General features: G+C 48.4%; 1 protein-coding gene and 1 long non-coding RNA gene across 2 annotated transcripts; one reads left to right on the forward strand and one right to left on the reverse strand.

Moving 5' to 3' along the window:
* Positions 1–1,345: 1,345 nt before the first annotated feature.
* Positions 1,346–18,322, reverse strand: LOC125174956 (uncharacterized). Its single transcript, XR_007155621.1, has 3 exons — positions 17,924–18,322; positions 11,578–11,659; positions 1,346–1,461 (listed from the first exon to the last, which is right to left on the reverse strand). It is a non-coding gene; the product is annotated as an uncharacterized LOC125174956 (long non-coding RNA).
* Positions 18,323–18,551: 229 nt separating this feature from the next.
* Positions 18,552–21,616, forward strand: DUSP1 (dual specificity phosphatase 1). The gene is made up of 4 exons (XM_047875248.1): positions 18,552–19,164; positions 19,447–19,592; positions 19,945–20,164; positions 20,585–21,616. Exons 1-4 carry the CDS (start codon positions 18,798–18,800, stop codon positions 20,953–20,955), a joined length of 1,104 nt encoding a protein of 367 aa, XP_047731204.1. The 5' UTR covers positions 18,552–18,797; the 3' UTR covers positions 20,956–21,616.
* Positions 21,617–21,797: the final 181 nt, after the last annotated feature.

Genomic DNA, 21,797 nt, shown 5'->3' on the forward strand with positions numbered 1-21,797 from the left:
GACCACAGCCCAGCCACAGGGTGCTGTGGTCTCCTGAAATTCTGCGGCCTGTGTGACTCAGGACCAGCTCCCAGGCATCCCGAGGCTGGCCTCAGTGCCCTCAGCAGCAGCAGGAGGATCCTGATAGGGCCCTCACAGAGCACTGTGTGGCAGTGACATTAGATAACATGATCCTTAGTGGCTTCTCTGTGCCCAACTCTGTGGAGTTTTCTCTGAAACACCCAGAGGCAGGGCTGGGCGGTTGTGTCAGAGTGAGGTCACCAGGATGACTGGCCCCCCCGGACCATGGCCCAGTGGAGCTTCAGGGCTGAACTCCTGACTTGGGAACCCAGAAACCCAACCACCCCCGCCCCTGCTTCAGTTGTTAGTCTAGAAGCTCTGCTTCTCAGTTGTGCCGACACACCTCAGGGTCCCAGCTGCCGGCCTGGAAGGGGCCTCTGGGACTTTTGAAGGGATTTTGGAGGGCTGAGCCAGGCAGCTCAGCCCCTGCCGGCTTTGGTTCACTGACTCAGCCTCCCCCTCCCCCTCCCCCCACCCACCGACCTTTCCTTCCCACTGGCTATTTATATGGGCATTTCCTGTCCCTTGAATAGGTAAAGAAAAGGGAAGCGAAAGAAGCTCAACTTGGGGCTTCTTTAACCACTGGCAAATCATTTTCTTAATTATTAATTACACAAAAAGATAGGGGCTTGGAGTGGAAACGGCCATGCCTGAGAAGCATGTACATCGAAAAGTATAATTGCCTCTCCGACCGCATCCTCCTTCCAGAAGGACCTGTGTGTGTGGCTGGGGGCCTCCCAGGTCTGTCCTGTGTGATTGATAACAGGCCCACACGCATACATAGCCTTTCTTTAAAAAAGGAGGGAACCTACATCGAGCCCCTACTATGTGCCAAGCATTGTGCAAATTCCTCAACTTGCTTTTTCTGTCAACAACATGCTGGGTATTAAAGATAATTCTTTAGGTCAGTAGATTTTGGTCTTGGCTGAACATTAGAACCCTCAGAATGATCTTTGAGGTGCCTGGGTGGCTCAGTCGGCTAAGTGTCTGACTCTTGGTTTCGGCTCGGGTCACGATCTCGCAGTTCACGAGTCAGAGTCCTGCGTTGGGCTCTGTGCTGACATGGTGGAACCTGCTTGGGATGCTCTGTTGCCCTCTCTCTCTGCCCTGCCCCTGCTCGTGATCTCTTTCTCTCTTTCTCTCAAAAATAAATAAACTTTAAAAAAAAAAAAAAAAAAGAACCCTCGGGATGATTTTAAATCCCATGCACAGGCCCCACCCTAGGCTGGTTACATTGGAGGTGCTGGGGATGGGACCAAGGTGTGAGGATTTTGAACCACCCAGGTGGTTTCAGTGTGGAGCCGGGACTGAGAACCACTCCTCTGGGCTACGGTGTGTGTTACACGGGAGCAAATGTCGCCAGCGGTCTCTGCTTTGAAATCTGCCAGTGCTGCTTTCTGTCTGGGAAAATGAAAAAGAGAAGGATGTTGCTTTTTTTTAAGTCAGAGAGCTATCCCTTTATTTTATCCTACTGTCATGTTGCCTTTCTCTCCTCTTGGGAAGGTGGCTTTGCCGGGGCCAGGACTTGGGTGAGGGATTGGGTATTTGCCTACCTGTTAGTCAAAGAAAGCTGTCACAAGGGACTGAGAGATGGACCCAGTGATGGTCTGTCTTGTGAAGAGCCTCCCCAGCTTATCCTGGAGCAAGTCAGCCCAGTGTCACCTGTCCCGTTCATTTCTACAGAAACGGCTCTATGAACACTCACCCCCGTTGTGGACTTTGGTGTGTTGATAATTAGGTAGCTTACCAATGGTGTGCGTGTATGTGTTTGTGGTCCTGGACAAGTGTCTCTTCTTCGCTTTGTGTCCCTAATGTCCCAGCTGGTGTGGTCTGTGACCTGTGTCAATAAATACCTGCCAAATAAAGGAACCTGAATAGACAGCACTGTTTGTGAGATGCTGACTCCAGGCCCTGGGCTGAGGGCTCACTGGCTTTGCCTTATTCTGTCCCTTTAGTGAGCTCCATAGATGTCACTGCTATTCTCCCGTGCCCTCGGTGAGGAATAGAGGAGGTTCAGAGGCCGAGGAGGTTGAGGTGGGCGGGCAGCACAGTCACTTGTACTCTGCCCGTCCTTCACTCCAGACACCCCTGCACTCCAGGAGCTGACCACCTGCCCCCGGGCTTCCCGTGAAGCCATGGGTCCCCAGGATGGACATCCGTGACCTTGAGAGCATGTGCTTCACTTCTCTGGGCCTGTGGTGTCGGGGGACAAATAGTGATCATGACAGTAACTACTGGGTTTGGTGCTTGCTATGCGTTACCGTGCTGGGACTTTGCACTGTGAACTCATCTCATCCTCTCCCAGGTGAAGGAAGTCCTATTATTATCCCATTGACACACGTCCTCCCTGTCACTGTTCTGCCCACAGGCTCCTGCCCTACTCAGAGGAGAAGCCCAAGCACTCCGAGTGCCCACCAGCCCTACAGGGGCCGGCCCGCTCCTGCTCCATCACACTGGCTTCTGCCTTCTCTTTCTCTCTCTTTCTTCTTCCCTCCCTCCCTCCCTTCCTTAGGCCACATTTCATCCAGACACAGCAGATTCCCTAACCAATGTTTCCATTTAGCTATATTTCTCTCTTCTTACTTTTTATTCTCTGCCAACCTTCTAAAAGAAAGAGTACGTTGTTTGCTCACTTCGTTCACCTGGAAGTGGGCTTTTCTTCCTTTAGCCCAGCATTCTCTTATGTATAGGATAAAATTGCATTATTTAATTTTTAATTTTTCTTTTACATTTTTTAATGTTTATTTATTTTTGAGAGAGCGCGAGCAGGGGAGGGGCAGAGAGACAGGGAGACACAGAATCTGAAGCAGGTTCCAGGCTCTGAACTGTCAGCACAGAAACCGACGTGGGGCTTGAACTCACGAACTATGAGATCATGACCTGAGCCGAAGTCAGACGCTTAACCAACTGAGCCACCCGGGTGCCCCAAAATTGCATTATTTTAATACTTTATACTTTTTCCATGCTATCTCTTTTTTATTATTTTGACACTCATGTAGGTCTCAAACATTGACCTTACTAATGAGATCAAATTCTCTTTCTATTCATTAATTTAGCAAGACTTTGTTGAGTCCCATATGAGTTGCATTTTGTTCTAGGATTCTGAAAACAAATACTAAGTAAGGGTCCTCAAGAAGTTTATCCCAAAGTGGAGAGACCGATATCTAACCCTTACACAAAGGCTGTGCCATCGTACTATGACCCATGGTTCCCTATGGCAAAAGTGTGGCATCTATCCCAGCTGTCACAGCTCAGGAAGGGCTCCTGGACCACGTGTAAACTGAATCTCAACCTGAAACCTTGAACTGAATTTTTTTAATAGCTTTATCGAACTATGTTTTAAATATCATAAAGTTTATCCTACTTGAGGATATAATTCAATGCTTTTTTGGTAACATTACCGAGGGGTGCAACCACCCCAAAAAATCCATTTTAGAATGTTCTCATGGTCCCCCAGTATGGTCTCTCCCTCACGCTCATTTACAGGTAATCCCTGTTACCACTCCAACCCTAGACAAACAGTCATCTACTGACTGTCTCTATCAATTTGCCTTTTCTGGATGTTTCACATCAGTGGAATCATACACTATGTAGTCTTCTTGTGTCTGGCTTTTTTCACTTATTATAACACCTTTGAGGTTCATCCATACGGTGGCACCTGTCATTCATTCATTTGTTCTTTTTATCACTGGGTAGTGTTCTGATCTATGGATTTGCCACATATTTTCCTATCCACTGATCAATCGGTTGACGGGCATTTAGGTTGTTTCCAATTAGGACCTATTATGAATAATACCGCTATAAACACTGACTCATAAATCTTTCTGCGCATATGTTTTCGTTTCTCTTAGTAGACACCCAGAAGAGGACTTGCTGGGTCATCTGGTAAATTTATGTGTAACTTTTTGAAGACCTGCCAAACTATTTTCTTTTTTTTTTTTTTCAACGTTTTTTATTTATTTTTGGGACAGAGAGAAACAGAGCATGAACGGGGGAGGGGCAGAGAGGGAGACACAGAATCGGAAACAGGCTCCAGGCTCTGAGCCATCAGCCCAGAGCCCGACGCGGGGCTCGAACTCACGGACCGCGAGATCGTGACCTGGCTGAAGTCGGACGCTTAACCGACTGCGCCACCCAGGCGCCCCTGCCAAACTATTTTCTGAAGATGCTGCCCCATTTTACGTTCCCTCCTGCAATGTGTGAGGGTTCTGTTTCTCTAAGTCCTAGCCACATTTGTTATTGCCTGTTTTATTTTATTTTACTTTATTTTATTTTAATTTTTTTAAAGTTTATTCATTTTTGAGAGACAGACAGAGCATGAGTGGGGGAGAGAGGGAGGGAGACACGGAATTCGAAGCAGGCTCCAGGCTCTGAACTGTCAGCACAGAGCCGGACATGGGGCTCGAACCCACAGACCACAAGAATGTGACCTGAGCCAAAGTCAGATGCTTAACTGACTGAGCCACCCAGGTGCCTCATTATTGCCTTTTTAAAAAAGAAATTATAGTGGGTGTGATATAGATCTCATGTCACATTTGCATTTTCTTTTTTTTTTTTTTAATGTTTATTTATTTTGAGAAAGAGAGAGAGAGCTGGGGAGGGGCAGAGAGAGAAAAGGAGAGAGAAAATCCAAAGCAGGCTCCACACTGTCAGCGCAGAGCCCTATCTGATGAACCCACGAGATCATGACTTGAGTCGAAACCAAGAGTCGGACACTTAACCGACTGAGCCACCCAGGTGCCCCACATTTGCATTTTCTTAATGACTAATGATGTGGAACACCTGTTCATGTGTGTCTCAGCTATTGGTATATGTTCTTTAGAGAAATGTCTGTTCATATCTTTTGCTCATTTGTTGGATTAAGTTGTTGTTTTCTTCTTATTGAGTTGTAGAAGTTCATTGTAAATACGGGATACAAGTCCTTCGTGGGATTTGGTTTTGCAAATATTCTGTCCCAGTGTATTGTCATTTCATTTCCTTAATCGTGGCTCTTAAGTACAAAAGCTTTGAATCGTGATGAATTTCAATGTATTAATATTTTATTTTATAAACCTTGCTAAGAAATGTTTGCCTAACCCAAGGGTTTGAGGATTTTTTTCCTATGTATTCTTCTGAAAGTTTTATTGTTTTGGCTCTTACATTTAAGTCAATGATCCGTTTTGAGTTCATTTTTTTGTGCATGGTGTGAGGTAAGGGTCTATCTAAGTCCTTTCTTTTGCATATAGACGGGTAGCCAATTGTCCCGGTGCTGTTTGTTAAACAGATTATCCTTTCCTCCAATGAACTACTTTGGCACTTTTGTCAAAAATTGACCACGATGTAAGGGTTTATTTCTGGACTCTTAATTCTGTTTCATTGATCTATTTAGTAGTCTTTACATAACCAGTACCACACTATCTTGGCAACTGTAGCTTTGAAATCAGCAAAAGGAGGCCCTACAAATTTGTTCTTCTTTTTCAAGAATTTCCTGGTTGTTCTAGGTGATTTTCACTTCCATATACATTTTAGGATCAGCTTGTCAACGTCTGGGAAAAAATCCTGCTGGAATTTTGAGATGGATCATGTTGAATCCATAGATCAGTTTAGGGAGTACTGCCATTTTAAGATCAAGTCTTAAAATCCAAGAACATAGCAATGTCTCTATATTTATTTAGACTTCCTTGATTTGCCTCAGTAAAGTTTTACAATATTGAGTATAGGATCTTACACTTCCTTTGTTACATTTATTCCTAAGCATTTTATTCTTTTAGATACTGTTAGGAGTGTATTCATATATTTTTAAAAATTTTTAACGTTTATTTATTTTTGAGACAGAGCACAAGCAGAGGAGGAGCAGAGAGAGAGGGAGACACAGACTCCGAAGCAGGCTCCAGGCTCTGAGCTGTCAGCACAGAGCCCAACATGGGGCTCGAACCCTCAAGCCGAGAGATCATGACCTGAGCTGAAGTCAGACGCTCAACCAGCTGAGCCACCCAAGGAGCCCCAGGAATGTACTTATATTCTTAATTTAATTTTTGGCTTTTTCATTGTTTGCAGGTAGAAAAAATTGATTTCTATACACTGTTTTTGTATCCTGTGACCTTGTTGGGCTTATTAGTTACATAGTATATGCTTTTAGATTCCTTGGGATTTTCTACATATACATACCATGCTGAGAATAAAGACAAGTTGTACTTCTTCCTTTTTTCCTCTTTGTTGTTTCTTGCTCCTGTGAAGTCTATTCCTGTTTTGGGATGTCTGCCTCGATTGTTCTTCCTCCAGATACTCCCTGGCTCACTCTCTCCCCCCGCTTAGGTCTTTACTTCTTGTTGAGGCCTTCCTGGAACACCCTACTGAAATCAAACCCCTTCTGCCCGCCCCCAATGCCTGCCCCACACTGTGTAACCCTTCTCTTGCTTTATATTTTTCACAGCACTGACCACTTCAGACTTTGTACCTCTCCTCTGTCAAGACGGTCCCAAGAATTCCAAGAATGAATAATGTATCTGGAAGGAGGGCCCAGGCTGATATCTGGCCAATGTTGGGTGAAGGAGTGTCCAGAAGGAGTTTCCTCTGGGGCGCTCAGTCCCCTGCCCCACCCTTCTTGGCTGGGAAGGGAAAGGTCTCTCGAAGCAGATGGGATGACATTCAGGAGGCATTGGGTGGGGGTACTAGCAGCTGCCAACGACACGAAGTTGAAGGGCATATCCACACGTGCCTGCCCTGGACACCCCACCCATACCAAGAGAAGGCCCTGGGGGATCCACCCAAAGCCTTTTTGCACTTGCCTTCTCCCGGATAGGAAATGCAGGTGCAGGGAGGTGGGGAGGACGGAGGAGGTTTCCCAGGGCCTCCTCCAGCCACCCATCCTGGTAGAGGGGATTCCGCTTTTGGAGACTCTACTTACTCCCTTACGACCAGGAAAACACACTCCTATTTGCATGGGATTGAGAAACAGGGTCTCTCTGCAGCCCCTCCCGTATCCGAAGTTGCCGCAGAACTAGGATTGGGGTCGGGCAGGGGGGCTCCCAGACCAGGCGTAGGGGCACGGGGGGCTGTGGCGGAAGAAGCCCCTGACTAGATGCCAGGCAATCCTGGATCCGGTCCTGCTCTCGGTTTGTGCCGCAGAGTGAACTTGAGCAGGAGGAGTTGAGCCCTCCAAGCCGAGGTTTCCGCCTCTACCAAATGGATCTGAGGAAGCCACCCAGGGGTGGGGGGCTAGACTCCTGCACTCTGGGTCTTCATTTCTTCATCTGTACACTCAGGACTCCTCACGGGCTGGAGGCTCCAAGAAGATATTATCCATCAAAACAATTTTTTTATCGTAGTAAAACACACTCAATATGAAATTTGCCATCTTAACCGGTTTTTACGTCTACAGTTCAGTGGCATTAAGTACATTCACCTGTTGAACCCCAAGAAGATACAGTCCTTTAAAAAGTCCTGTTCATGCCCCACCCTTCCCCCTTGTGGCCCACACCTGTGCTTGGTGTCACCTCTGCCCTTGTTCCTGTCGCCCTGAGAGGTGCCATGATTTAGGGATTCCTCTCTCTCCCAGGCTGGGATGATGTTACAGAGTGGCGCGGCAGGGCCAGCCGCCATGGGCGACGCTGTTGGGGCAAACTCGGGGCATCACTGGTTGGGTCCTGGTGGGCTTGTGGTCCAAAGCACACACTGTACATTTCAGCTCATTCATTCAAGTCACTTATCCCTCCTGAGAGCTTTGGGGGAGGGCACCACTGTTATCTCCATTTTGGAGATGAGGAAACTGAGGCAAAGGGAGGCTATGGGACTTGCCCCCCAACACTCTGCCTTGTCACGTTACTGGCAGAGATGGGATTTGAACCCAGGCGCTTGGGCAGGGCTGCACTGCTGTCCTCTAAATCATAAACCATTTGAACTTAAACTTTTTACTCGATGCCAGCACTCTACCCTGTGAAATTTACTATGAAAGTGGTCCAATTTTGCTTCCATTGCAAGTTCTCTTCTATTCGCACACCTTCATTTAGAGAACCCTAGAACCTTCTCCACTGGCGGATTGCTAAGTGAATCATTAGGTTGAATGCACAATTGCTTGATTACAATCCCCTTGTCCTCAATTTCCAAGTGGTGTCTGAAATTACTGAATCTAAATTAGAGCGCAGAATATTAGCCCTTAAAAATAACCAGTGCTTGTAAGAGTCATCAGAAAGATCCCTGTTAACTCTTTGGATGACTCATTAAGTAAAATAACTGGGTCCAATTTAAGGCTGTTTCTCTCCAGCCTATTAAGGATTCTCGGGGTCTGGGATACATATCAGTTTAAAATCAACCAGCAGAGTTGGGAGAGTGCAAACCTCCATGGATTTGACAGTTACCAGGTTGCTGGGGGCTTGGTTTCCTTGTCTGTAAATGGGGACCACTTCATGGGGATAGTACGAAGATTAATGAGTTGGCTGTCTAAATAGTGCCTGGCCCCCACAGTAAGCATTAGATCATGTCAACAACTATTACTGCCTCAGCTGAGCTGGCTGCTTTCACGGACAGCTTTGGTTCACCAGGAGTTCACCTTGAGGCCATGTGACCGGACCCCATCTTTTATGATGAAAAGTTTCAGGCATACAAAAAGGTTGGAAAACTATCATTCATAAACAGCCTTACATCCATGACATAGACTCGACAGTTGTTAATGTTGTGCCATTATCTTGTTTATTTGTGTGTTTTCTTCTTAACATTTAGAGGAAGTTGCTAACATCATGACCTTTCACTGAGAAATTCTTTTTTTTTCCATGTTTATTTATTTATTTATTTATTTAGAGAAAAAAAGCACGCGTTCGCGCACAACTTGGGGAGGGACAGAGAGGGAGGGAGGGAGAGAATCCCAAGCAGGCTCTGCACTGTCAGCACGGAGCTTGATGCTGGGCTCAATCTCACAACCGTGAGATCATGTCCTGAGCCAACATCAAGAGCCCAGATGTTTAACCCACTGAGACACCCAGGCGCCCCTCACTGATAAATTCTTCAGCATGCATCCTTTAAGAAAAAGATACACTCCTAAGCAGCCACCAAAGGTAATAATTCCATAGTATCCTCTAACAACCAGCCCATAGTCAAATTTCCCTGGTCTCAGCAGAGGGGTGCCATCAAATTTTGGATTTTTGCCAATCTGATGGATGAGTCTCTCAGTGTAGGTATACTTTTCTTGTCTCTTATGATTACAAGTGAGAATCTTTTTACATGTTCAAGGTCCTTCAGCAATTCTGTTTCTGTGATCTACCTGCTCATGATTTTTGTCCATTTTAAGATCATATTTTTGCTTTTTCATTTCTACTTCTAATCACTCCTTATATATTGGTGAAATTAGCCTTTGTTTTTAAGTTACAGATTGTCTCCCATTTGTATTTTTTTAAAGCTTTTCTTGCTTATGGTTAGGTTTTTGTTTGTTTGTTTGTTTGCTTTGCCATGAAAAGCTTTTTAAAAAGTTTAATTTTATGTAGTTGAATGTTTCAACTTTTTATTTTATTCTTTCTGAATTTTGACTCCTAACTCAAAAGGAGTTATATCCCTATCACTTCTGAGCTATGAAGGAATCCCCTCAGTTTTCTCCCACAAGTTGTAAGGTTTCGTTGAAAAAACCTGAATCTTTGGGGGCACCTGTGTTAAGCGTCTGACTCTTGGTTTCAGCTCAGGGCATGATCTCATGGTTCGTGAGTTCAAGCCCCACGTGGGGCTCTTTGCTGACAGTGCAGAGTCTGCTTGAGATTCTCTCTCTCTCCTTCTCTCTCTGCCCCTCCCCGTACTTGTGCATTAATGTGTGTGTGTGCGCGTGAGTTCTCTCTCTCAAAATAAATAAATAAATTAGTTAAAAAATCTGAATCTCTGGTCCATTTGGTATTTATGTTTGGTCTGAAGTTTGAGTCTACTTTACCTTTTGTTTCTCAAAATGGCTATTCAATTGTCTCAGGGTCATTTTTTTTAAAAGTCCGTCATGTCCTAGTGATTTGAGTTGTTACTTTCACCATATGTCAAATTTCCATTTGTAGTTGGGCAAATTTCTGGATTTTGGATTCTGTTCCATTGCTCTGTCTATTCATGTTCCTAACTATACCATTTTAATTGTAGAGACTTTATGGCATTTTTAAATATCTGGTAGGGATAACGCCTACCCCCCTGCCCTTCTTTTTTAGTTTTCCTGGCTATTCTTGATTGTTTATTATTTCATATCACCTTCAGAATCAACTTGCTTAACTCCAGGGAAAAAATTAAAAAAAAACATCTTCAGTATTTTCATGAAGAGCATGTTAAATGGATCTCATATTTACATGAGCCAAATGGACATCTTTATGGTATTGAGTCATCCAATCCAAGAACATGTTATTTTCAGGGGGCTCTTTTTGGGGGGCACAGGCTTTAAACAGGTTGACTTGTGTCGCTCCCAAAAGGTATACTGAAGTCCCAACCCCCAGTACCCAGAATGTGACCTTATTTGGAAACAGAGTCTTTACAGAGGCCATTAGGTTAAAATGAGGTCATTAAGCTAGGCCCTAATCCAATATGACTGGTGTCACTCTACAAAGGGAAATTTGGACACAGACACGAGCACAGGGAGAGCACCACGTGAAGGCAGACATCAGGGTGATGTCCCTGAAAGCCAAGGAACACCAAAGACCTCTAACAAGCCACCAGCCACCAGGAGAGGGGCTTGGAACAGATTCTCCCTCATGGCCCTCAAAAGGCACCAGCCTTTCTGGTACCTTGGTCTTGGACTTTTGGCCTCCAGAACCGTAAGACAAATTTGTTTCTGTTTTTTTGTTTTTGTTTTTTTGTTTGTTCGTTTTAAGAGAGAGCCAGCACGAGACAGGGAGAGGGGGAGAGGAAGAGAGAAAGAGAATCCCAAGCAGGCTCCATACTCAGCGTGGAACCCCATGCAGGGCTCAATCCCACGACCCTGGGATCATGACCTGAGCTGAAATCAAGTCAGATGCTCAGACCAACTGAGCCACCCAGGTACCCTGACAAATTTGTTTTTTTAAATCCACTTGGCTAGTGGTGCTTTGTTACAGCAGCCCTAGCAATATACTAGAGCCCACTTCTCTTAGGGCAGGAGGGAGCCGTCCACCCACTACTTCAGGACATGGGGCAGCATTTGTGTGCTTTCCTGTCCCTGACCCTAAGCAAGCCCAGCCGGGTCTGTTTCTTGCCTGCCTGAGGTTGGATGTGTGAGCCAATGAATGCATTGGAAAGCTGGAGGTGTGACTTCACTCTCAATGGGTGGCCAAACCCATTGAGGTCAAGGCCAATGAATGAGTCATCTGTGCAATGTGGCTCAGTGAGTCAGGGAGCGTCAGGCAGAAAGCCCAAGTTTGGGGCCTATTTTCTCTTCCTTTTCCTCTGGAACCTAGAATCAGCCCCCTAAAAGTCATCAACCCCAGAAATAAACAGTGAAATAGTGTAACACATCACCTTCTTGACACACCCATTGTGTGCTGGGGAAAGATAAGGACAAAGGACTTAGAAAACAGAGAGAAAGAGTATGAGGCACCCAGCCGTGACACTTACTTGCTGTGTGCCTTTGGATGGGTTAGTTAACTTCTCTGGCCTCGGTTCCTCTGTCTCTTCACACGGGGGTTGGTAATGTTACCTGTCGGACAGGGTTAGTGTCACCACACAAGGAAATGAACACAAAGGACTTAGCAAAGGGCCAGGCTCAGAGCGAGAACTCAACAGAGATTGGCAACGATTATGAATAAGCACTGCCCCTAAGTAATGTACCCACAAAGGCAAAACTGTGATCCACAACTGCCGAGTTTTCACCTGTGATTCTGAACATTCTGCAGGTAACTCTTCCCCCTCCTTCCCTCAGGGAAGAGTTTGGAATAGACCAGCCATGATCTCATTTGCTCCCTCCAACATTAATTAGTGTCTTCTAATTATGAAAAGGAAATTATGTCTCAATTCATACTCTAAGAGAAATTAACAACAGAAAGGTGTCATTTCTTAAGGTGGTGTCAGTTCTTCCCCCCCCCCCCCCCCCCCCCCCCCCCCCGCCAGCAGCCTGGGGCGTGGCTTGGGGCTATGTTGGCAAGCTGTGTCCTCAGCTCAGGGACAGGTCTGAGTCATGGAGGCCCTGCTACTTCCTGGTCCTGTTCCTGGGCTCATCTTCACGGGTTTGTTCAACAAACCTGCTTTGAGGTTTGTGCTGGGGACCAAGAGAGGCAAAGAAACTGTGTCCTTGCTCCCAAGCTAGTGGGAGAGACAGAAATGCTCAGCTATGGAGACCGTTCAACACAAGATGCTGGGGCTTCATCTGGTCCCACAGCAAATCTGAGAGTTGGTCTCTTGGGTTATTGCTGCCCCATTTTACAGGGGAAGAAACTGAGGTTTCCGGAGGAAAGTGTTCAATAATCAAGGCCCATCTCTCAGAGAGACATTTAATCCAGACATTTCTATTTCACATCAGTCCTTCTGTCTCCAGGTAGACCTCCCCTTCTTTGGGTATCTTTCCCTCATAACCTTCTCCCAGCTGGGTGAGGGTCCCTTTTTTGGCCTCCCCAACCTGTACCCTGGCACTTAGCACCTGGCTTGTACTTACTTACTAACAAGTGTGGCCCTCTGTGAGAATGTTTGTTAATTGAATGACGGCAGTGTTTTAATTTCTGTCCATCGCGAACCTTTTACTTTGCTGTATTCTACCGGATCTAAGATGTCAGCAATTCTAAGTCTCCCTCACTAGTTTATGCACCATTAAGAAAGAAAAACGCTGCTAATTAGCTATGTAAATTAACTATGATATGCTTCTGATCGTAAGTCATGTAAGGAATATTAAAATATAAAAAGATGCGCCTTAGATTCCATGAGATATATTACAAAAATCAATTACTGCTTTTAAACACACCCTAGGGGAAGAAGATGCTATAAATATCCACATATTAATAATAACAAAGTTTACTAAACACCCTCAGCCAGGCATTGTTCTAAAGCAGTTTTCATTCATGACCTCATATCAGGGGTTGGCAAACTTTTCCTGTAAAGGGACAAAGGTAAATATTTTAGGCTTCGGGAGCCAAAAAGCGTCACAACTATTTACCTTCCACTGCGGTGCGAAAACAGCCACGGAGGATATGGAAACCAACAGGTATGCGTATGTTCCATAAGGCTTGATTGACGGGCACTGGAATTTGAATGTCATACAACTTTCATGTATCACAAAATATTATTCTTGTTTGATTTTTTCCACAACCGTTTGACCTATAAAAACCATTCTTGGGGCTCCTGGGTGGCGCAGTCGGTTAAGCGTCCGACTTCAGCCAGGTCACGATCTTGCAGTCCGTGAGTTCGAGCCCCGCGTCGGGCTCTGGGCTGATGGCTCCGAGCCTGGAGCCTGTTTCCGATTCTGTGTCTCCCTCTCTTTCTGCCCCTCCCCCGTTCATGCTCTGTCTCTCTCTGTCCCCCCCAAAAAATAAATAAACGTTGAAGTTTCAAAAAACAAAAACAAAAACAAAAACAAAAACAAAAACAAAAACCATTCTTGGCTTGTGAGTTGTACCAGAAGAAGGAGTGGGCTAGTTTGGGTCAGGGACTGTAGTTCAGTGACCCCTGTCTCACATCAACCCTACAAGATGCTATTATTATCCTTATTTTACACATGAGGAAATTGAGTCTCTGAGAGGTTAAGTAACTTTCCCAAGGACACACAGCTTGTGAGTGGTCAAGCTGGGGATCCTAACCCAGGCAGTCTAACTTTGTATCTTGTCTTTAACAAGTTACCCTAAATAGAGTGACTATGGTTTACCCTAAATACGGGTGCCCTCTCATGTTTTTCACTCTTTCTCCTGATCATAATAGTTCCACTCTTGTGCTGAAAAATTCGAACCACACAGAGTTAATAAGGAAGAAAATGAAAGTAACTCCACCCTCCAGAGATAAATGCTTACGGGTGTTGAACACACAGCTTTCACAATGCTGACTAGATTTAGAACATTCTGAACACTGTGTGACTTTGGAGAGGTTGCCTAACCTCTCTGGGCCCTTGTCTCTCAAGTGAGGGAGCTGGCTCCCATGACGCAGCCCTGCAGGCCCTCTCAGGCCTGACCCTGGATTTGTGTTTGTAAGGATTGCACAAGAGCAGCTGGCTCTGTCCTCACTGCTTGGATGTGGAGGTGAAGTCACCCATTGCCAGCGCCTCAGGATGGGTCAATTGGTCGCCTCTGGTGGCTCCCCCAAATCCCAAGCACTGAGTGACTTCGGACAGCAGGGACACCGGGGCCTGACTCGGGCGTCCTGAGAGGTTCAGGCTCCCTCCAGGGATGGTGCCAGGAAGCCTTCTGCCCAATGAATAGAGCTCCAGGCAAGCAGGGAGTCAGAGACTTCAGCCAGCAAGCCTGGGACGGAACGGGCACAGGCAGAGGCTTAATATACGGAGGCTCCTGCGGCGGGAGGCCTGGGCCCCATTCCATCTCTCAATCAGACAGGGCCAGGGTTTGGATCTGTGTCTGATGATCACCAGGGGCGTGACCTTGGGCACATTCCCTCTCTGAGCCTCTCTCCTTGCCTGTGTAACGGGGAGAATAACCATCTCGGGGGATCACTGATTAGTTCTTCAGACGATACTGTAATGAGCTGGCACAGAGGAGAGGCTTAATAAATGGCCGTTTCTGTCCCCTTCTCTTCATATACTTTCCGAGAGTATGCTTGTATCTATTTATTTTTAAATGTTTATTTCTTTATTTTGAGGGGGGTCGGGTGGGGGGAGAGAATCCCAAGCAGGCTCCTTGCTGCTGGCACAGAGTCCAATGCAGGGCTTAGGCCCATGACCCATGAGATCATGACCTGAGCTGAAACCAAGAGTCATACGCTTAACCCACTGAGCCACTCAGGCGCCCTTTGGCAGTATGCTTTGAAAAAGTTCTTCCACCGGGCCGCAGATTACGACGTACTATATGTCAGGGCTGTGTCCAAGGGAGTACAGGTGTGGAGGCCCACAGATGAGAAAAACAGTCCCTGCCCTCAAGCAACTCAGGGAGGGTAAGATAAGGATCTAAGAGACTTTTATACAAATAGAACCTTTGGACAAAGTCCTCCAGGGTTCAAGGGAAAAGGGTGGAGAAACCAGGGAAGGCTTCCTGGAGATGTCACTTTGGCTGAGTCTTGGAGGATGGAAAAAAGATATGGCTGAGCCCAGCGCGGAACAGCATCCTGGCCGGGAGAGGGGGAGCAGTGTGAGCAAAGGTGTAGGGGTGGGGACACAGGCCCACTGAATTTGCCTAGAGAACCAGAGAGCCAATGACAGTAGTGGCCAGGGGTGGTGCGCTTTGGATTTGGTGGGAAAGGGGGAGTCTTGGAGGGTACTGAGCAAGGGCAGAGGCTGTCTGACAGCCTGGCCAAAGACCTATGGATTCTGAAAGAGACCATGAACAGCAGGAGCCAGCTCCCTCTCCTGAGAGCACCCGTTCTGGGTGTGACCCACCCAAGGCCCTTTCTCACACATGGTCTTCCTTAGTTCTAGACGGATAGTATTCCCAGTTTACCATCGGGGAAACCAAAGCTGACAAATGTTAAGCTGTTTGCTGGAGCTCACAGAGTAGACAGTGAGCTGGGCTGCTCTTGGACTATAATCTGTGAGAGTGCCACCCTCTCTCCTTCTGTTACGCCAGGACAGGTCCAAAGTCCATTCTGAGGGCAGGATTTGGACAGGGCTTGTAGGGTAGTCATTGCTATTATCGCCATCACAGGAAGGAGGGAGTGGAGGCTCAGCAAGGGAAGTGACTTAGTCAAGGCCACATGTTAAGGGTGGGGAGTCCAGGCCAAGCCTTCAGAGTTCAAACCCTTCCCATTACCCCCCCCCCCCCCACTGCCTCCGGGTTTATTTCTAAGCACATCTAAAATGGAAAAGAGCCCAGGGGCACCTGGGTGGCTCAGTTGGTCAAGCATCGGACTTTGGCTCAGGTCATGATCTCACGGCTGGTGAGTTCAAGCCCCGCATCGGGCTCTGGGCTGACAGCTCAGAGCCTGGAGCCCGCTTCAGATTCTGTGTCTCCCTCTCTCTTTCTGCCCCTCCCCTGCTCATGCTCTGTTTCTCTCTCTCTCTCTCCTTCAAAATAAATAAATATTAAAAAATAAAATGAAATAAAATGGGAAAGAGCCCAGGTCTCAATACCCATAATTCATACTCGTTTATATCCTGCCAGGCCCACAATTCCAGCCCCACTACCATCACCAAAGTCTAGATCATGTTGGGCATCTCTTGGACTCAATCCCCAGTAAGAAGCAGCATCTCCACTGCCTGGACTGAGGTCTTCAGTGGCTACACCTTTACCACCACACTTCCTGAACTGAGCCACTGTGTTGGTTGGTCTCAAGGAGGGACCTTTTCCTGAGCTGCGCCTCTGTCCCAACTACACCTACTAGTGACTTGTGGTGATCTTCTCCCCAGGTTCTGATGCCAGACCCCGAAACACACGGTGGATGATGATATAAGAACCGCTTGCTGGGAAGGGGAAAACCAAAAGGTTTAGTGAATCATAGTGAGAAGGGGTAGGGTAGGGTCTGGGTTCCTTACAGTTACTGTCCTCTCACTTGGGCCTCAAACCACGCACAAAGTAGACCGTTGTAAACCCATTCTACAGATGTGGGCTTAGAAGCCCATAGGGGAAGAGATTAGCCTAGGGTCACCCAGAAGCAAAATAACAGCACGGGGGTTCAAACTATGCTCTTTCCAGAAAAAGATAAAGAGGAAAACCCACAGAGCTCAGCAGACACCTGACTCCGGGGCCAGACTGTGCCACCAGCACTATAATAGCTGTATAAAAAAAAGTTTTCTTTTCTTTTTTTTAAATGTGGGTAGAGGAATATATAATGAATGCTGTTGGTTAAAAAAAATGGGGCAGATAAAGCTGGTATGCTGTGAAAAGTCAGCAGCTGTAATATTTTATGATTCAATGCAAAAAATATGTTGAGTTCCTCAGCTGAATAAGTGGTATAAACAAATAATTTTTTCTTTCTTTCCTTTTTTTTTTTTTTTAAAGATACAAGGAGGGTATTGCCATTATCTGAGGACCTCTTTGCTGTCCTCAGAAAATGTTCATCTGAAGGTAGAAAATGCCCTTAACAGCACTCAACCCTGAACTTTTCTAGAACGTAGGCAGAAAGTTTGAGCATGTGTAGACACGGAAGCTAAACAAGGCAAATGCAGAAGTTGCCTCTGGTGATAGTCCGCAGATCAACGATACACGGTACATGAAATCCCCATCCCATCCCCCCTCTCTGCAACAGAGGGGAAGAAACCGCAGAATGTTCCTGACTCGGCACCCTGGCGGGGTGGCGCAATATTTATGTTTGTGTACCTAGCACAACGGTGCCGCCCTCCACTGCCCAGGGGGCCGTCACTGACGCTGTGCGGGTGGCCGCACGGGGTCTTCCCAAACGTTTGTCCTGGACTCTTGAAGCGCCCTAGGACTGGATTTCGGATTCAGTCCGTAGAGATGACAAGAGTCAGGACTTGGGGGTTGAAGCCCCTGCGTCCAGCTCATCCTAAGCGTCCTAACAGTATATACTGGTGGAGTAGAGACCTGGAGAGGCTCGACCTATCCTTGGCGAACGCGACCAGAAACGTGTCCTGTGACCTCTGGGGGGCGCTGTCGAGCCACGCTGGGGGTCGCCTCCCCAAACGCCGAACCCCGAAATCCACGACACCTTGCGATCCCATACTTGAGATTTCAGCCCTCTTACTCGCCTTTCTCGGCTCAAAGTCCACTAGAACTACTTGCCTGGGGATAGCTTGTTCCCTGTGGTGCTTCGATTGGAAGGCATTTGACTTGTCAAATGTATGTTTTTCTAAAGTAGCCGGAGAGCAAATCTGGAAAACAGGAAAACTTTTCCCTGAACTTACTTCTCCACCCCAACTCACCCCGGTTATCCTTAGGAGGAACGACATTTCCACCGACAGACTTGTTAATTTTTCTCCAACCCTCATTTCAGGTTCTTCTCTGTACCCCTACCCCCAGCATTGTGACATTGGTCAAGTAAATCGCTTCTCCTGGGGAGCCTGTCCGTGCCTGGTGGTGACGAGGCAATGAGCGAAAGGGGCACACGTGTATGCAAAAGCGCAGGAAGCCCCTTTCCGATCGGGGCGGTGGCGGAGGGGAGCGCGGGGACGGGTGCAGGGAAGGGGGAGGAGAGGCTGCGGGCACGCCGCCGCTTGGATCCTTGAGGTCAGCCCTTGGCTGGCAGTGCTCCCGCCACCTCGCCTCTGGGCCCGGAGAGCGGCGCAGGCCGGATCCCCAGGGACACGCCAGGCGCAGGCCGGACGGCCGGACTGGGGTCGGAGCCAGCAGGCAGCCAGCGGATCCCGCTCCGAGGCCGATGACGTCTTCGCCTCTGGCTCCGCCGGCGCCAAGCCGGGTAGGGCGGGTGACGTCACCACAGGTCACGTGAGCACCATTCAAACAAACAAACCCCCTCCCCCTGCGCGCCCGCTTCTCCCCGCCCCGCCCCGCCCCCAGAGAGGCCACATATAAACGCGTTCCCCCGGGCCGAGCTCGCTGCGAAGGACGCTGGGCTGTACGTGTGGTTGGGGCCGGAGGGGCAGTCAAGGTAGCAGCAAAGAAGCCGAGGCGGCTGGGAGTCCCGCACGACGCCCCCTCACTCAGTCTAAAGGCAGTTTGGGGTTCGGCGCAGACAGAACCAGGGTCGGGCTCTTCCTCGAAAGCCGTTGCCCTGCCCTTGGCTTCCGAGGACAAAGAGCACCTAAAACAGGCACGCTGGGGGCGCTGGGGCCGGCCATGGTCATGGAAGTGGGCTCCCTGGACGCCGGAGGCCTGCGGACGCTGTTGCGGGAGCGCGCGGCGCAGTGCCTGCTACTGGACTGCCGCTCCTTCTTCGCTTTCAACGCCGGCCACATCGCCGGCTCGGTCAACGTGCGCTTCAGCACCATCGTGCGGCGCCGGGCCAAGGGCGCCATGGGCCTGGAGCACATCGTGCCCAACGCCGAGCTGCGCGGCCGCCTGCTGGCCGGCGCCTACCACGCCGTGGTGCTGCTGGACGAGCGCAGCGCCGCCCTGGACGGCGCCAAGCGCGACGGCACCCTGGCCCTGGCCGCTGGCGCGCTCTGCCGCGAGGCGCGCGCCGCGCAAGTCTTCTTCCTCAAAGGTACGCCCTCGGGGAAGCTCGGGCGGCCGCATGCCCCCTCCCCTTCCCCGCCGCCTTGCCGCGGGACCCCCCTGGCCCTCAGCCCCTGCGGGCCGCCTCACCGGGAGCGCGTGGGCGCCCGAGTCCTGTTCTGGGGACCCGGTGGCTTTGTTTGGCTTTAAGAACAAAGACTTGTCTGGGCCTCTCCGGGGTAAACTTCAGCCCCGGTGGGTGGGGGGAGTTGTGTGAAGGTGCCCTGTCCCGGATACTAATGGAAACAAATATGTCTCTTTGTCTTCCCAGGAGGCTATGAAGCTTTTTCAGCTTCCTGCCCGGAGCTGTGCAGCAAACAGTCGACCCCCATGGGGCTCAGCCTTCCCCTGAGTACTAGCGTCCCTGACAGCGCTGAATCAGGGTGCAGTTCTTGCAGCACCCCACTCTATGATCAGGTTAGTAGGGACCCGTGCCAGAGGGGGAAAGGAATAGCTGGCAAAGAAGAGCAGTACTAGTGAGAATATACAAAGTAACCTTCAAGTTTATAACGGAGGGGGCACAGGGATGTTATTTATCCCATGGTTAAGTGGTCTGATGGAACGGAGTCTAATTGCTGGCATTACAGAAATGAACTTGGTGGCTCTGCCCGGGCAAATGGGTTTATTACCCTATTTATTTATACTCCGGCAACAATACTAAATTCGCTCAGTATCTGAAACTGACCTTTCCAGCAGGGAGTTTTTGTGGGGATGGGCTCCAGAATTGACTTTGTGCGAAGCTTGACAAGTGGATATTTCTGGATTTCAGGGGGGCCCGGTGGAGATCCTGCCCTTTCTGTACCTGGGCAGCGCCTATCACGCTTCCCGAAAAGACATGCTGGACGCCTTGGGCATCACTGCCTTGATCAACGTCTCGGCCAATTGTCCCAACCATTTTGAGGGTCACTACCAATACAAGAGCATCCCTGTGGAAGACAACCACAAGGCGGACATCAGCTCCTGGTTCAACGAGGCAATTGACTTCATAGGTAAATGGACAGATGCCTGGGACGTCTGCCTTGCTCCTCCCGTTTTAGTCACTGAGCCCAACTGTATGGCAAGGACTTGGATGACATTTGTCTGAGCCTTTCTCCGTACGTTAATATCAATCTGGGGCAGGCAGCATCCCTGCAAAATAGGGATTTCGTGCCCCATTTAATAAATTAGCAAACCGAGGTTCAGAACATGGAGTTGACTTACCCATCGGCTTCATGGAGATGCCTGGTTTTGGTTTAAATCCCTTGCTGTTCTTTGCACAATGCCTGTGTTGCCTCCACAGAACGCTGTGTGATGGCGTGACGTGATGTTGCCATTCTCTGGACAGGACACACGTTTCTTAGGCACCCTCTGCCTGGGGTTAGGGTTGTTCTCGTGAGCTCTCGAGTAACTGGCCACCCTTTGTTTTCCAGACTCCATCAAGAACGCTGGAGGAAGGGTGTTTGTCCACTGCCAGGCAGGCATTTCCCGATCAGCCACCATCTGCCTTGCTTACCTCATGAGGACTAACCGAGTCAAGCTGGACGAGGCCTTTGAGTTTGTGAAGCAAAGGAGAAGCATCATTTCCCCCAACTTCAGCTTCATGGGCCAGCTGCTGCAGTTTGAGTCCCAGGTCCTGGCCCCACACTGCTCAGCAGAGGCTGGGAGCCCTGCCATGGCTGTGCTGGACCGCAGCACCTCCACTACCACCGTCTTCAACTTCCCTGTCTCCATCCCTGTCCACTCCACGAACAGTGCATTGAGCTACCTTCAGAGCCCCATCACGACCTCTCCCAGCTGCTGAAAAGCCACGGGAGGTGATCTCCACAACCCCCCGGGGACTCTAGGCGCCCTGAGGAGAAATGCAATAACTCTGGGGAGGGGGCTCGTGAGGGCTGGTCCTTATTTATTTAATTTCACCCCGAGTTCCACTGGGTTCCTGAGCAGCCATGGTGATGATTTAGCGTCAAGGCGTTTGCTGAACTCCGCACGTTTGGGACCAATATAGTGGGTACATCAAGTCCCTCTGACAAAAAGGGGCAGAAGGGAAAGGACTCAGTTAAGGAGCCGGTTTCTTTTTGCTTGCTCCTGTTTTTTGTAGGAACTCTTCATGCTTGACATACCTACCAGTATTACCATTCCTGACGACACACACCTATGAGAATATACCTTATTTATTTTTGTGTAGGTGGTCTACCTTCACAAATGTCCGTGTCTACTCCTAGAAGAACCAAATACCTCAATTTTTGTGTTTTGAGTACTGTAATACCCTGTAAATATGTCCTGAGCAGGTTTGTGTTCGGCACTGATGGAAAGCACCAGTGTTGTTTTTTTTTAGTTGCCAGCAGTTGTATGTTTGATTATTTATGAACTGAAATAATATATTTCTTTTAAGAAAGACATTTTGTTACATAAGGATGACTTTTTTTTATACAACAGAATAAATTATGGCATTTCTATTGAAACCTCAATGCTTTGTTTCTTGGGCAGCCCCAACTGATCCCTTTCCCCTCAGTGAAACAATCTGGACAAGGGCCTCCCTGACGTATGTCTTGGGATCTGGTCTCCTACTCCTTGGTGTCCCTTCCAGTCCAAGGTGGCTGGGTTGCAAGGAAGGTAGGAAAGCGATCTGTCGTGAAAAACCAG

Source organism: Prionailurus viverrinus, chromosome A1 (genome assembly GCF_022837055.1).
Source record: "Prionailurus viverrinus isolate Anna chromosome A1, UM_Priviv_1.0, whole genome shotgun sequence".
Lineage (NCBI taxonomy): Eukaryota > Metazoa > Chordata > Mammalia > Carnivora > Felidae > Prionailurus > Prionailurus viverrinus.